The 16,597-nt window shown below is 34.7% G+C and overlaps 3 protein-coding genes across 12 annotated transcripts in view; all 3 read right to left on the reverse strand.

Moving 5' to 3' along the window:
• LOC122576422 (myb-like protein X) overlaps window positions 1-7,001 on the reverse strand; it is a 30,250-nt gene extending 23,249 nt beyond the window's left edge. For 2 of the 3 annotated variants that reach the window (XM_043746716.1, XM_043746715.1), the window contains exon 1: window positions 6,065-7,001. The gene's annotated coding sequence lies outside the window, so the exon portion shown is untranslated. The remainder of the gene's footprint in view (window positions 1-6,064) is intronic. The other variant, XM_043746714.1, reaches the window with a different exon arrangement.
• A 135-nt stretch (window positions 7,002-7,136) lies between these two features.
• Window positions 7,137-10,814, reverse strand: LOC122576424 (aminoacylase-1-like). Its single transcript, XM_043746718.1, has 5 exons — window positions 10,657-10,814; window positions 9,570-9,739; window positions 8,716-9,219; window positions 8,181-8,471; window positions 7,137-8,066 (listed from the first exon to the last, which is right to left on the reverse strand). Exons 1-5 carry the CDS (start codon window positions 10,751-10,753, stop codon window positions 7,923-7,925), a joined length of 1,206 nt encoding a protein of 401 aa, XP_043602653.1. The 5' UTR covers window positions 10,754-10,814; the 3' UTR covers window positions 7,137-7,922.
• A 1,406-nt stretch (window positions 10,815-12,220) lies between these two features.
• Window positions 12,221-16,597, reverse strand: part of LOC122576419 — a 28,389-nt gene continuing 24,012 nt past the window's right edge. For all 8 annotated transcript variants that reach the window (XM_043746702.1, XM_043746700.1, XM_043746701.1 and 5 more), the window contains one exon: window positions 12,221-16,552. In XM_043746702.1, coding sequence (XP_043602637.1) covers window positions 16,095-16,552 — 458 coding nt within the window. In that variant the 3' untranslated portion in view covers window positions 12,221-16,094. The remainder of the gene's footprint in view (window positions 16,553-16,597) is intronic.

Genomic DNA, 16,597 nt, shown 5'->3' on the forward strand with positions numbered 1-16,597 from the left:
GTGCCAGCAGCTCGTTTCGTTATACAAAATTACTGTTATTGGCCCACGAAAGTATTTGAAATGTGAACATTTACCATAGAAAATTCGTCCACATTGTATACATTATATAAAACATTTTAAGCATTTCATTAGACTATAACAAGTAGACTGCGGATGTTTATGCAATTTTTAATTTCTATAAAAATATAAATAACAAATTTGCTTCATCTATTAAATATTATAAAGAGTATGTCTTTTTAACTTTAATTTATGTATTATATGAATTCTGCAGATTTTTTCAATCTTAAAAACAACTGTCACGATTGTATTGATTAAAATTTGAAATTCAATCTGAAAATGTACATAGGAACTACGAGATATTTATTGCAAGTATATATTTAGTGAGAAGCGAGTATACAGTATGAATAACCATCTTAAACATGTAATAAGTATTAAACATGTCTCCAGCCAATATTCAGGTAAGTAATTTGCTGTTTAAACACTTTTACGATACAAAATATATACTTGCAGTAAATATCTTATAGATTCCATGTACATTTTCAAATTTGTTTCAAACTTTACAATCATGATAGTCAATATATTCATGAAAAGCGTATAATCCTAAAATACTTCATTTGTTTACTTTCCTCCAATATTTTCTGAAGCCTGTTTATATGCAAAGATCATCGCTTCGCCGAAGACAAAGAGAAACGGCGCAAACAAATCATCAAGCGACTTGTACGAAAACATTTAAAAGACGCACAAACGAACTACAAATGACACGAGTCGGTGAAGAGCGTCGACGTTAGCGGTGACATAATTTTCATGGTTTGAAAATAAATCGCGAAGGACAGGCATCCGCGTGAAAACAAGTTCCGTATCGCGTAGAACAACGTGAAAGTCTTCTAGCCGTAAGAGGCGTACAATGCTGATTGTGCCGATCTAGCCACGTGTTTCCTGATACGATTTTCGCGCTATAAGGTTGAAACGATCGAGAGCACAGCTAGCTTCTTTTTCCTCTTGGCTCCAGAGATTACCCAACGAGGTCAATCAGGCTGGTAAAAAAAGAGTAACGCATGGAACTTCATAGCGAGACGAGAAGATGAACCGCTTCCGCCTGAGCAACATAATCTTCGCTTTCCTTATCTATTCGGAAGAAATACTTTACCTTCCGAGCAGTGCATCACTCGCTGCTCTTCAACGCGATACTTCTTCCAAACGAGATACTCGAATTATTTCCATTTTGTCACTTTTCTTCCCTACGTTAATAATACTTTATAATACTATAATTATACAATTTATCTTCCATAACAAAGAGCGGTAATGCAAACGATGAGTCATCGAGCAATTGCAAAGATTTACCTCCTCCATCGTGCAGCGTCCCACTCCTTAGGAGCAACGTAACTAATCCTTTTCCTCTGTTTGTCGAAACTCGATGTGTCTAACGACGAAAAAAGAAAAATGGAAGACAGAAGAAGAAGAAGACACCTTGCCTGTTTTTCTCCAGTGTACACTACCGTGCATAATAAACTAGACGCTCGGACTAGTCCAATCAAAACATTGGTATTTTCATAATATTTTCAACACTACGATAGAAGAATTATTTCTCTACTGCCAATTCTTTACTTCTTGGGATGCCATATGTTCTGGCTAAATTGTAACTGAAACAGGGAATACACCTGCATCGATCGAGTTACATTTATATCTCTAATAAATAATCGACGCTTCATAAAATCTGTAGAAACTTTTAAAACGTACTTGAAAGTACATATCCATCATTCTAAGATCTCAACATTGAACAGACACGCTTAAAGTCACAAAACTTGGCTATTTCCGTAGAAACAATTTTCATCTACCTTCGATGATTGCTTTCTTATTTATACTAATTAACATCAGCTATTATCTGTAACAATATCCACTATCTGTACATGATTGCCTGAAATAATATCAGAAGCGAGAATTAGATTAAGAAGCTTTACTTCAAATATATTTTATATAATTCCAATAGTCTGCAAATGTGTAAATACTTATGCACGGTAGTGTATCCTGCCGGGATGCTAAATAACGTGCAGATTAGTAGAGTGCATCCGACGAATTTGCTTGATATTAAAAGGATGGTGGGGCGTATCCGCGAGCGCATAGGGAGAGAGAGAAAGAGAGAGCCGGCAGTCTGCATCTTGCGATGGACCAACCGTAGAGATATACGTATAGCCGTGCTCTCCTCTCCTACCCGCGCTTTTCGCCGAGTATCGATCTGATATCCCTGCCGCCGCGCCGCGCCGGTCGACCAGTGTTTGCAAAAGAGCTATGAGCGTGTCTGCACTCCCTGACGCCGTATGCGCGTGCACGCTCACTAACGCACGACAAAGCTGTCGTTAGTGGTGGTGCGCCTCGGTTCTTGCCTGCCGCAAGACAGTTTGAAAATACACCGAGCCACTACACAGCCTTCCTTCTTGATTCCTGATACACAGCTTTTTATCCCTGTCAACCGTTCGATCGATCTTGATTACTCCTCAAATATTTTCTACAAACCAAATATTTCATGAATATGATTTAACGCTTCGATTATTCTGCGCGGTAATTCTCTAACGGAACAGTGTACCCTCTTATCCTATAGCAAGAAATTTATCGCTATCTTTATGCGCGTGTATCAGTTGGAAATAGACTGAGAAATAGCTTGCGAGAGTTGGAATTGATGGGATCAGAAACACCTTGTATCGCTTCGAGTCTGTGTACGTAGCAAACAATTTCAAATCAGGTTTGATTCTTGACAAGGTTTGAAACGAAAGAATGAGAATGGGAAAGCTTTCCTGATGATTGAGACAAAAATAAAAAAAAAAAAAAAATAGGCTTATTGCTTATGCGTGTTATTTATTGAGTAATGAAAATCCTATTTAAAATTAATGTAGTATTCTATATAATATATGTAATAAGTAGTAAAAGTTAAATAAGTTAGTAATTAAATAATAAAAATAATGTTTTTACGCAACAAGATTCTATACATTCTATACAAGAACTGATAATGTGTACTGCAAGCTACAAAAATGAGAAAAGTAAACACGTGTATTTATGATACTGTCCGAATAAAAATAGTCGGAAAAAGATATCGCGTATGTACCCATCAAACTTGCCAAACCTGTCGAAACTCTCAAAACTTCTAGGAATTTTAAATAAATAAATGTATATATTATATCTTTATAGATATATTATTTAATTTCGAATAGAAATTCGAAGTAATTCGAATATTGACAGTCTTGAAAAGCATCGAATCGTTTCGAAGTTGAGACTCAAATGCCCATCACTAACTGGAAAATTAAGTTCGTAGTAGGTACTCGATACGATATTGCACATCGACGACGAAAAGAGAGGGAGAAAGACACACAGATCGAACGCGGGAACCTCATGTACACGTGGACGTGTGCCAATGGCAAATTGGCGCGAAAAAAATCTCTCTCGGTTTATCGTTACGGGCTCTATTTCATTCGTAATCTTCGTATATCCTCGACGACTTAGAAACAGTTTTGATACATGGAAGATAAAATGGCAATAATTCAAAAATGCGTCAGTTATTTTTTGACCTTCGATAAGAACTTTAAGCGTGAAATAAATTCGACCGAAGTGCTCCTTCTATTTGAATCATTTTGCTTTCACCAAGAGAACCGATTCAGTTTCTTGAAATATTTCGCGTGTTGCTACGAATGGCACGCAATCTGCATTCGGCAAAGCGAATTTCTCTGAACATACGTAAGCTACAAGTTGTTGCGTGTTGTAATATGGGAGCGCAAAATCGATTCTCGATCTCGATTAGATTTAACCGTAATAGACCAGCAGAGCCACCATGAAAATGAAAACACGTACGAGCGAATAAACACTTTTCAATTTGACGGTATTTTCTACTGTTTACTAAAACGTGTAAAGAAACATTCATCGCGTTATCGTTGTTTCGAAAAATTACGTTACGGGAGAGTTCTGCTTGATAACCGTAGGAGAAGCGAGGCTATAAGCATCGCATGAAACCGTAATTCACCAACTTTTTTTACGGTTATCTTTTCACATCTTTTAAAACAACTTTCTAACGCGTCCTAGAGGCACTCTCTCAGTTTCGTTTCTAAACAATGGTGCGAATCAAATGTTCATCTCCGACCATCCTTTGGTAAATAGAAAAAAACGAGGCAAAAAATCGTTGGAACGTGTAATTACAATGTTTTTAGTAACTGACGAAAACGGATTCCGATTTACTTGTGACGTGTCTAGTTTGGAGTTTGTAAAAATGCTTGTTTCGCTACATGTGTTAGAAAATAAAATAATAAATTAAAATAAGTGAATCGATATTAAGCGTAATTGTACTTTTGATTCGTAAAACGATTACATTTGTTCGAAGCATATTGATAATGAAAGGAAAAGGCATGAAAACGGGCAGCACACGGTCATGGCATCGATTCAATTACCAAGAAACAACTTTTCTTTAGCGCAATGCAGAAGAAAAAATACTAAATGAAAAAAAATGTATTGACGCGAACGAGGGAACTCTTCTCAGTGACAAATAATAATAACTCGTGAACACGAAACATGGCGAGGTAAATTTCGGTCGAGCCTGTAGGATATTTCCTGCGGTGGGCATATGGCGAGGGGTAGAGTTCCGAGAAGGTTCCCACGGTCAATAGCTTTCGTGGCGGTGAGGCTTGAAAGTGCTCGAGGGGCCCTCCCTACTACTCGTTATTCTCAATATTTTCAAAAAATCTCCTTTTCTGAGACCGCAAATCGACAAAAACCAATAAATCTTCTACGAATGATATATCGTTACGAACATTTACTAACATTACAATTAGTTCATTATACATTCTTAATAACATCGTGTAAATCTTTTTTTCTTTAAAATCAATAGATTATTTCCCATAGATCTTTCTAATCCCAGCTGAAAACGAGGGCTTTTAATTGCTACTCCTGTTATTGATTACTTGCCGCCAAGTCGAGGGAAACTTTCGGCTAGCTCCGTTAATTATTTTAAGCGTAGACTGCAACCAACGTTAATAAAAAAAAAAATAACTCCGTTATAATAAGCTTTTTAACCATGAATCAATAAGTCTCGATATACACTGTGTAAATCGCTTAATTTGTTAATCTTTCGCCATCTTTGGTGGTAATTCTTTCTTGATGACCATACGTAAAACGACATTGTGCAACATGCAAACGTCGATTAAAGCAGTAAGAGGTATAAGATTATAATTTGATGTGCAATTAGAAATCCATAATTTATGTGGACACGAATATCGTGAATTACTTACAAATTAATTCTTTTCGTTAAAAATGATGTATCAAAAAGAAGAAAATACTAGTACGAAAATAATTTTTGTGCACAATAATTATTCCCTCTCTCGTCGCTAGCGAACACGACCCCGAATCAAAATGACGATTCGTCGTACGAGTGCAAACGTGACATTGCACGGAGTGCATTGAGCGGCAAAACAATGGCTTTCATCACCGGAAATACATGTTATATCAGTGAGGTTTCCCGGTAATACACTCACTCTCTTCCCGCCGAAAGTTACGTCGAGGTCCATTCTGCTTACGATGAATCACTCATTCAGTTCGATTTGACACACGAGCCAGCCAACCGATTGTTTATTTTTTACGAAGCGTTGTACGCTTGATAAATAATTGCTATGGTGATGTGCTCACGGCCGCCTACGCTATCGAATCGACGGAGCGCGGCAAATGTATGAATCTCGTGGCCGATCGTGAATTTATCGTGTCCAAGCGGTCTAAAAATACCGGCAACGCGCAGGGGCAAAAAAAGAAGAAAATATCGTCGAACCGCTCAATTACTGACAGATTAATCCGCTGCTATTAACAGTCGTGTGCAAACACGAACGTAAACATAGATGTATCGTAATACTCAATAAACTCTGTGCAGGAAGAAAGGTAGAAAAAAAAATTAGAGTTGAAAGCATCATGACTGCCCCCTTGTACCTTGACACTCGAAAGCTAGAATGGCTCGGCGGGCCGGCTAAGACGAAATATTTTTTCATAATTTTTCGTTGAGGCTTGCATGAACGGCACGTAAATAAAGCGTAATTAGACCTACCGTGTATTTGACAATCCTTAAAGCACGTCGTCCTTGCGGGCAAGCACCACTTTCACACATATATTTACAAGAGAATTATGCGATTTTTGGCAGCGACCATGTATAAACGGACACCGACACAAGACCCCCTTTACGGAACTGAAGTAACGTTGACGGGAGGCTCGTGAACAAAGACCACGCACGATTTCAAATCTCGTCCTGACGATTGGCCGGCCGCAGTCACGTGGCTTTGCCGCCCTCTCCTTATTGGCTGTTCACTACGGGTTGCGAGGACATTTTAAACGATGTACTTATGCACATGGCTGACAAAGGGATACGCACCAGGGAATTTTCTTTTCTATTTTTTTACAGAATTATTATCTCCATTAAATGTAATAATTTTTTACTAATAATTATTCGTTAAATCGGCAATCAATCAATAGACACTGCAGTAACCGCGTTAAGAATGGCAACAATTGTACGACTTCTCCCTTACCTTCCCCACTTCAAAATGGCCGAATCCAAACAATGCACAGAAAATCATTCACTCTCGTTATATTTCGATATGTTTTAATTTCATGTGCGACTTAAAAAAATCTTAATATTTTTTATCATTCCCTAAATGTAAAATATTTTACAATCTATGCTGGAAACGCGAAAATCATTCGTGACAGTAAATCGAAAACATTGGACGAGTCCATCGTTCTAATTGGGAGGGGAGCGCGGCAGTCCCGTCAAGAATGAACCACAGCATAATGGCGGGAATATACACATACGCATACATATTTATCGACTTTATGTGGAAAAACATAAGTCAACGTTACCCTGTGAAACAGATTTGTACGCACTGCATCGAATTAAATATGACACTAACGTATATCAATATGATTAATTTGTTGCAGAATTTTGGGCAAAATATTAATTCTATAGCCCATAGAGATCAATAGCTTTGTTATATCTATTTTTTTTAATAAATACATATATTTGAGAGTCGTTAATGATCTCGCAGTCAATGTGATATAAAGCGCAGAAGAAAAAGAAGAAATATATTTGTTGTATTGTGCATAAAAATATATAATTACCATAGACATAGTTTTTGTCATGGTTTATATAAAATATATTTAATTATTTAAACATTTATGTATATATGTGCATTATGTATACATAATATATGTATATAAAACTTTTTTCAGCAATTCTACGCTTTGCAGATAATAAGGAACATTAAATCCTATGGTCTCAAATGCTGCTACGTACAATTATACAGTCAAAAATAAAACATATTCATTGTTTTTTAGTATGGTATTTGACCTGTTATAACATAACTTGTACTTAAAAAAATAGTATCGATTGTTTTCGTACACTGAATAACATATTTTGATTTCAGTTAGTTCACTAGAGAGATTGATAAATGCATTTCCCAATACCTGATTCAGAATGATTTGACTGTTGTGTTTTGTTCCTCTCGATGAGATCTTCTTTTCGTTACTCTTCAACGACGCACTTCGTTTCTAAACCATTTGTTCATTTTTCTACATTCTCTCAGTCTTGTTCCAAGTTATTCCTTAATCATCGAGACCAATTGCGTGTTAATACATTTACTTCCACTAGACAGTTATGGCTTTCTATAAATCTTTCAATTAATAACAACTTGATAATAATAAAAACATATTTTTGTAACAATTATAAATATTTGAAACATATAACTTTCTAAATCTTTATGAATTATTGCACTATGTTTCGTTCATTCAGGAACGTTAGTAAACTTCTGCACTTCTTCTTAACTCCTATTATTAATCTTAATTTTTGACTTTGGTATTTGAAATAAAGGTACACAATCTTAAAAAGCGTGTGATGTTAGAGACTTAATATCATCTGGTTAGATATTTGCTACTGCTTGTATTATTTTCATATATATATCAATACCCTTTAAGAATATATCTTTGTTCAGATATTCATCGTGATCGTGAAGAAGTATTTTCGTTTTATTCATGGGTGAAAAACCAATGGAAGGTATTCCAACCTGAGGTAGAAAACAGACTTTTAAAAATTTGTTTATCGTTTTACACCATTGAAAGTTGACAGAATATCGTTTACAGTTTTATACCAATAAAAAGTTAATAGAAGTGATATTTACCTGTCTTATATAGCGACTGTCTGTTCCGCCTGGAAAGATCCCTATTTGCAACTTTATTTTAAGATCGTCACAAGCTTTTTTAAAAGCGATCCAGAAGGGATTAGAATCGTCTAACTTTGTGTTCTCGATCTTGGGATCTTTTTGTTCGAACGAATACGTAACATCGGCACCAGCTTCCTCACACCATCTTTTGATCATAGCTTCGAACTCGGTGTGATCGACGGAAGGCTCAATTCGAATATCAAAAATTGCCGTTAACGAAGTAGGTACTACGTTTGTTTGCACGCCACCCTGAAACAAATTATATTTTTCCATTATTAGTACAACACGGAATATTCTACTTCGTTGTTTTTAAACATCAAAATTTAAAAAACTGACTCACTGTGTAATATTTTCCTAAACGCGCAGACATGTAATATTTAAAACACAAATTAATTATGCTTCTTCAAAATATAAGATAAAAGCATGAATAAATAAAATTATAATGTGAATGATAAAATATAAGCCAAGCAATAAATCCCCAAAAACTATATACCTTCAATTGTGTTAAGTTTATGGTTGTAACATCGCCCATCTGTACTTTTGGATCTTTCAACTTTTCTTTCTCCTGAGCTCTATAGTCCATAAAACGATCAATTATAACTCTTATTTTTTCACCAGCTGTATTATCATGTAAAATGGATCCATGACCGGGAGTACCCTTACATTCTACTTCGACATGCCAAATTGCTCTTTCACCATAAAACATATAAAAATATTCTTCGGGCGAAGCTACACCTTCATCCAGAGAGAAACCAATATTTAACTCTTTGAAGTCCTTGGTATGTACAAAATCTTTCATGCCAAGATCTCCTCCTATTTCTTCATCAGGTACAAAAGAGATATGAATAGTTCTCTTAAAATGTTGTTTAGCAAGTTTTAAACGGCGAATTGCTTCCAAATATTGAATTCCAACACATTTCATGTCCTGGCTACCACGAGCATAAATGTTTCCTTTTTCATCCATATGAGCACTAAAAGGTGCATAGGTCCATTTATCCTGAAAAGTTTTATTTGTTAATTATATTTATTCATTTAGGTTTTATCTTTAATAATAATTTCTCAGATCTGGTATTAGTTCACTGTACCAGCATATGTTCCCTCAAGTTTGATGCACTGATGTTTACAACTTTCTCAATACGTTTCTCATACCATATCAATATGTTTTATATATGTTTTATACCATAAGATAGACTGAAAATCACTTTGTGGTAATGAAAGGTTTGGTAGCGAAAATACTTGTTTACTTATAAAATACCAAACAAAAGTCAATCGCTTTGCAGACCATACGAATGGAATAACAGAATTCTGAGAAATTAAAAATTAACACATTTACGTTATCATACGTACTTCAAATACAGGTACAACATCCATGTGACTATTTAATAGAATAGCTGGTTTTATTGGTTCTGTTCCTATCCATGTTATCACAACAATTGGTTTATTCGCCTGGACATGATACACTTTAATAGGTAAATTGAGAGATTCTGCCTGTTTCCGAAGGAATGCAACACAATCATCTGCGAAATGAAAGATTTGAATTAGTGTCAATTAATTAATATCATATATCTATATTTAACACAAAGATGTCAAATCATCCTATTATTTAAAACTGGAGCAAGAATTTCTGAAATTCTTTTACATATCGGTTACCTTATTTTGTTTATAATAAACAAAATTATCTTATCTTTCGCTATGTTCGACATTTCTTACGAAGAGATTTACGAAGATACAAACAGTTAATTACTCTTGACGTAACTGCTTTGATAAATTATAAAATCCAATATTTACAGCGGAATCATCGTTCCGACGACTCGTTATCATCGGTAAACTGAATTAGATTGAACAGACATAAAAAACAAACAATGCAATACGAGAATTAGAAAGAATTTCTAATTACATGTAATTTAGGTCAGTCACGAATCGTACTTGCGTAATGATCATATCCAAGCCAAATTCATCCAAGCTAAATTTCAAATTTTTGCCGGAAAGTAAAACAGAAGTTCGGAGATGATTTTACAAAAGGTCTAGAGGCACACCGTCAGTTGGATAAAAAGATACAGAGATAGAAATAACATTCCACACAGGGTGGGGCATGCAATGGCTGGATAGCGTCTCCGACGCTTCGAAGTTGGGTTGGTTGGGCTAACTGGCAGATCCGTTCTGTCCCCATGTGAAAACGTGCGAGCATCGTGAATTAACGTGAAGGATTTAACATGCAAACCTAGAAATTCTGTAGTTCACCAGAAATGCGTAATTTGTTTAATAAAGAAATGACGGAGTCCGTATTCCGGCACACAATATGCGTGCATAATTTTTACATGACCGTACGTGCTTAAAGGTACACGCGTGATGACTGAAAGAGTATTCGCGTTGTTTATCGTGGCAAATAAATCAGGAAAATAAAATTAGAGATCGAATATGTAAAATTGCTTACCGTAATTGATGTTTGGTTGGACAGAAGGTATCCGCAAATATTCGCGAAAATTTTCTACAGCTGTTGTGTTCAGCTGAGCTTGCGAGGACGAAGACATTGTACCGTCTGCTGATCGTCGCGTCGGATGCCGCTTAGTCGACTGTCATACCTAGCACTCATAGCAGACGCCTGCCGCTTGTCTCGGCCAATTGCCGGTGATTATCGCTAGTGACGTAAACAAAACTCGATCAATCGAAATGTGTGGACAGGAATGGCGGTTTCGCAAGCGTTTCTTTGAAAAAATAGATAAGATTAGAAAACGAAAATATTTTGTTTGATCAATGAATACGTCCTTTCTGTGCGGAAAATTTTTGCGATAAACCATCTGATAACAGTTGATGTACGATATGGTATATAAGAAATTTGGACACTCAGTACAATTGAATCAGGACATTGATATTTTTGCTATATTTGGAATATTACGGTAGAAGAAGGTTTCTCTACTATTAATTCTTTAGTTCGTGACGTAAATGGGATCAAGTGTTCTGCTAAATTAAAATTGAATCAAGGAATATACTTGTATCAATCACGTTTCATATTTATCTCTAATAAATAGCTGACACTTTTTAAAATCTATAGAATTTTAAAATGTGGTTGGAAACACATTTGTATTCCAATTATTTTAACATGTCAACATTGAATAGATACACTTAAAGTCAATTACCTTAGGTGTTTTCGTAAAAGCAATTTCATCCACATTTAATTATTGCTTTCTTATTTATGTCAATTAATATAAACTATTTTTTTATCAGTATCTACTAAATCGTATATAGTTATCTGAAATAAAATCAGAGACGAAAATTAGATTACAGAGCTTTATTTGGTGTATTTCTTATATGTTTGTAATAATCTGAAAGTGTCCAAATACTTATGTAATGTACATGTACAGTAGCTCACCAAAGTATTCGAATACTTCTAGAAACTTTTTACCTATATATTTTGCAAAACATTTTGAAATTTCATTATTATTATAACGAGAGACGTTATTATCGTAATTATATTGGTTAAATTTGAAACGGATCGAACTATTTATTGGAAGCATATATTACACTATATAAATCAAGCATACAATTCGCTATATTAATAAGCCAGAATATGTAATGAGACGATCTTTAACGCTATTTGTATATTTAAGACTGCTATTCATACTGTATAATAATATTTTATTAAATTTATGTTTGCAATAGATGTCTTGTAACTTCTAAGTACATTTTCGGATTGGTTTTAAATTTTATTGTTATAAATACGATAGTCGTGTCTCATGATAATGCTAATGAAATTTCCAAAAGTTCCGTGTAACGGACATAATATACTCATCAAAATTTTCTATAATAATAATTCTAGTTCTATATATCCCAGTATTTTCGTGAGCCACTGTACGTATACGACGGTTGATCTCATTATCAGATAACGGACCACATATATAAAGACGATGATCGAAAAACAAACTTTGAATACACGTGGATACGAGAGAGGATACGAGAGATCAAGGTTGATACACATGGAAAGAGATCGTTAAGACTTGTTAATTCGTAAAATGTATTCCGATTTATTAAATTTCATGTATGCCTAAATATGAGCTCTTTACACGTTACGCCATAATATTATATTCATATAGAGGTTGATATCGGAGAGCTTGTTACATCCAATAATCGATAGTACGAATTAAATTATTATACAATGTAGAATATACTGCAACGTGGCTAATAACTAGGCACATACATGTAACAATGAATTGCAAATAAAAAAATTATGTGTTCAGGTATAATTATAGAGACGAACTTTCTCTTTTATATATATATGTATATGTATATATATATGTGTATGTATATATATATATGTACATATAATAATAATAATATAATAATAATAATAATAATAATAACTACTACTGATCTGTTTTATTTACAACATTGAAACTATTGTACTAACGAGTTTTTTGCTAAGTTTTTCGTCTTCTCATCTCTATAACACGGCTTACTTATATCTTTATATGTAGCAACAGAACGCCTTTGTCACTTTATCAGAATGTCCATTATACAGATAGGTTAGAGCAATCAGAGAGAGAATTATACAACGAATAGAATACATTATAAAGCTGAACGTATGTGTAATCGCAAAAAGCAATTTCATTACCATTCTTCTGTTTTTTTCTTACTTTTCCTTTCAATTTCCGTTCTCTGTTTTTTTTTTCTGTGGATTTTTCCACTCGCCTCTTAATAGATGTTTCCTTTTTTCTTTCGAAAGATCTCAAAGGAGACATTCATACTTAAATTTATCTTACAAAAGTATGTACAAGTTTCACAGTACTGCCAACCAGGTGATGAACATAAAGCTATACACACCCCTATCTCACATTCGCACCTGGTTAACACAAGTAACTTACACTAGTATACATGTTTATTACAAAATATCGGCTAAAGTATAAAGGAATACCAAATGCCAAAAATATCGCTCGTTTAGCTCTCCCCATAGCGTTTTTTCTCCAATTGCAAGTATTTTTCCATGTCATTATTTTGTTTATGCTCCTTCTCTTTCGTTTTCTTTTTTTTAATAAAATCTGCAGTCAAATAAACACAAGTTAAACAGTAAGTAGTTGAAGAACTCGATACACTGTAGTTTTATATTTTTTCTATTACTAGCGAAATCCATAGAATGCAGTGGGATTTCAGTAAAATTCATTCTTCTGTATTCCGTTTTTTTTTTTTTTTTTAATATCTTATTCCCTAGTTACAGATCTCTCTAAACTTTAATGTCGTGTTTAAAAATTTGTGTTTTAAGCATGTTACAACAGTAAAACGTGGCTTTGTCGTTTGCTAAAACCTCGCATTTTTTGTAACTACATAAATTTACCAATTGTGATCACTTTTTGACTATTCGTTTGAAACTGAATGAATACGTAAAAAAGTGATGAACAGATTGATCTGTTGGCTCGTGAAAACTCTTCGAGAAACTATATGTATACGTATTAAATATATTTTTCATTTATCCGAAACGTTGTTATCGAAATCTTAAATTGTACATAATTTCTCACTTCATCGTTATTAGAAAATACTTTATTTTTCTTTGTCTGTGCGAATAAGTAAAATTTAGTACCTCGAAAAGTTTTCAGTTCTTTAGACATCAAGTATATCGATCAAAATGCTTTTCTTCCTCTAGTACTGTGTTTAATGTTTGATTCGATAATTGCTTCCTATATACTATGATGTTTATAATTGTTGTTGCACATGGGAAAAGATCAGCGGAAAGTAAGAAATATTTATGGCCTTCAGATTCAGCAAAGTTTAAACTCTTTTCAGCTAGAAATTTTCCCTTCGACCGAGAAAAGTAATTCGTTGTGTGTATTTCTTTTGGGTAGAATGTTAACCATGAGTCTAAAATCTGCGAAATATACAAAAGCCGGACAGTTATAACTCATATTACAACAAGGAACTCCCAATAAGAAATCGTAATTAATTAACGCATTTAATATATATATATGTACACACGACAAATACGCGAGAATTCCGATATGAAATCTTTGTACAACACGCTAATCTTAAATTACACCGCTGTGTACACTGGGAGAATTGTCCTTAATCAAATGTACCATTTACATTCGTCAAATAAAAATACAACAAAATTAATGATCACCGGACTAAAAAGGAAGAAAAGAAAATAACGAAAATAGATTTACAACACAAATAAATAAACTTTTAGAAAAACAAAAAATTAGATATCCTTTTTAATACGCGTATAGAACAACTAGAACAATTTACAAATTTCGAGAACGAAAAAGATGCACTCTACCTATGTATTCGTTAATTCGTTTTCTCACTTTTTCGTTTACAAAAAATAGCTTACGATTCTCCTGTCATACTAATTTCTTCTTTCTTACTGCAACTTATATTCTCTTCCTCTCTCTCTCTCTCTCTCTCCCTCTCTCTTTCTCTCCCACTCTTTCTCTCTTTTATACATTCTTTCTCTAAATCGCCTCTTAAAGAGCTTTGTACTTCAGAATGAATGTTTAGTTTCAGGACTTCCACAGATCGTCAAATAAAAGATATTTGTCGCGGAGACGCCTCTCAGTATCAACTAAAAACATGTTGTACTGTCGATCGTGTTATAGAAAAACAACGAAGAGAAATTAGAAAATTTGAGCGCAAAAGAACAATTCTTAAAAGAAAAGATGTGTCAGAGTGACGAAATCGATACGTGGGAACATTCAGTCTAGGACCTGTACAATTTTACCCTAAACAGGCCTGTTTCCTTCCCATAGAATCGTCACAATGGAATCAAAAAGCGAAAACTCCAATTGTCCTATAATAAACCTGGCACTATACAGTGATATCATCACTTGAATTTATTATTTACTTTTCCTAAAATTCCGATCAAGCCGATACTCTTTCCTTTTTTGTTCTTTCTATTAAGAAAAAAAAAGAAAAAAGGAAAAAATAAAACATGAAAATAAAAATAAAAATTGCAACTCACAGCACAGTGTTTGAATTTTTTCTGTATCTCTCCCTCGATCTTTAACTTAAATGTACATTTCGATACCGTTATATTATGCATATATGCAAATGATATTTACAGAAAAATTGTATAATATTGGTATGCACATTTTGTGTATCTGTTTTTGTGTATGTGTGTATACATATATAATATATATAATTGTCACATGTGGGCTCCGAATATCACGATTATCGTTCGGATTAATTTCATCTTTGTTATAATTTCGCCATAATTGGACTAGTGCTATATATAAACGTTTTTTAGGGCACCAATTCTCCGATATAAAAAGTGTACGCGGCGTACAATACACTTTTGGCCATAATGCTTAGATGCCAGTAGTTTCCTTAAACACGGTCGTATAATGCGTGAGAGCACTACGTTTTATTTTCTTTTATTCCTTTCGATTTCTTTTTTTTCTGTTTAAAATACTTAATTATCACTTTAGGCCACGCGAATTCCATCGAGTGCGTCTCCGAAACCATCAGTAGTATTAATATTCCTTGTTTCTCCTTTCACAATCAACGATGTACGCGCATTAACGTTTTTGATACAAGAGAGAACAGTGTAGCACCTGGTATCACGAATCTCTTCTGATTTACTGTCAGTTGCGTGCGCGAATCATCATCTTATCATATAACCTAAATACCCTTTTGCTAGAACACGAATGACGTTAAATAGAAGAGATCGTGAATTTATATTCTGTTCCACTCAAGATATCTTGTTTCACCCCCTTCCCTTCTCTCAGGCCAGGGAGGATAACTTAACACTTTAATCTAATGGAATTAAGCGACCAGCTGCGAGTTTCGCTTTTGTTCGAAACCAATCGACAAATTAACTCGCGATTCGACGAAGTCTAATAAAAATTTTTCCAGCTAAAAACTTTTCGACAGCGCTACCTTTTATGTGGGTTAAGACCTTGGTGCCGGGTGATTATAAAACTGTTTCTGTGATTGGCCAGATGGAGGATACATTTGATTTCCAGGTGGCGGTGTAACAGGCGTGTACTTGGAGATCGATACTGCTGTGGTAGACGGCGGAATAAACTGGGGAGGATACGGATTTGAGCCTGGTGGTGCTTGAGACGCTTGGGGTACTAAAAATTGTTGTGGCTGTTTATTCGCAGATGTCTGAGGTGTAGCGTTCGAATAGACTTGTTGCGAAGAATTCTGTGGAACTGTGAAGTTTGGGTACTGAACGGGACAAGGTTTAGCTTGGAACTGAGAATAATGAATGGATGCAGATCCTGGAGGAGGTATATAGGGTTGAGGAGGCAATTGAGGTACCGGATAACCTGGTGGAGTATTTGATACAGTAGGATGAGGCGGAGATGTTTTACGCGCTTTCAGTATTGCCTCTGCCGTTAAACCTGTAACGATTTACAGTCATGTAAAAAGTAATGAAATGGCAAAAG

This window comes from Bombus pyrosoma, linkage group LG16 (assembly GCF_014825855.1).
Source record: "Bombus pyrosoma isolate SC7728 linkage group LG16, ASM1482585v1, whole genome shotgun sequence".
Classification (NCBI taxonomy): Eukaryota; Metazoa; Arthropoda; class Insecta; order Hymenoptera; family Apidae; genus Bombus; species Bombus pyrosoma.

Bases quoted from the DNA above. Each gene is read 5' to 3' on its own strand.
- LOC122576424 (XM_043746718.1), bottom strand. From the start codon at position 10,753: ATGTCTTCGTCCTCGCAAGCTCAGCTGAACACAACAGCTGTAGAAAAT. The intron at 9,220-9,569 runs GTACGTATGATA...AAAACTTTTCAG, and splicing joins ATGTTGTACCTGTATTTGAA to GATAAATGGACCTATGCACC. The intron at 8,472-8,715 runs GTATATAGTTTT...AATTTGTTTCAG, and splicing joins TAAACTTAACACAATTGAAG to GGTGGCGTGCAAACAAACGT.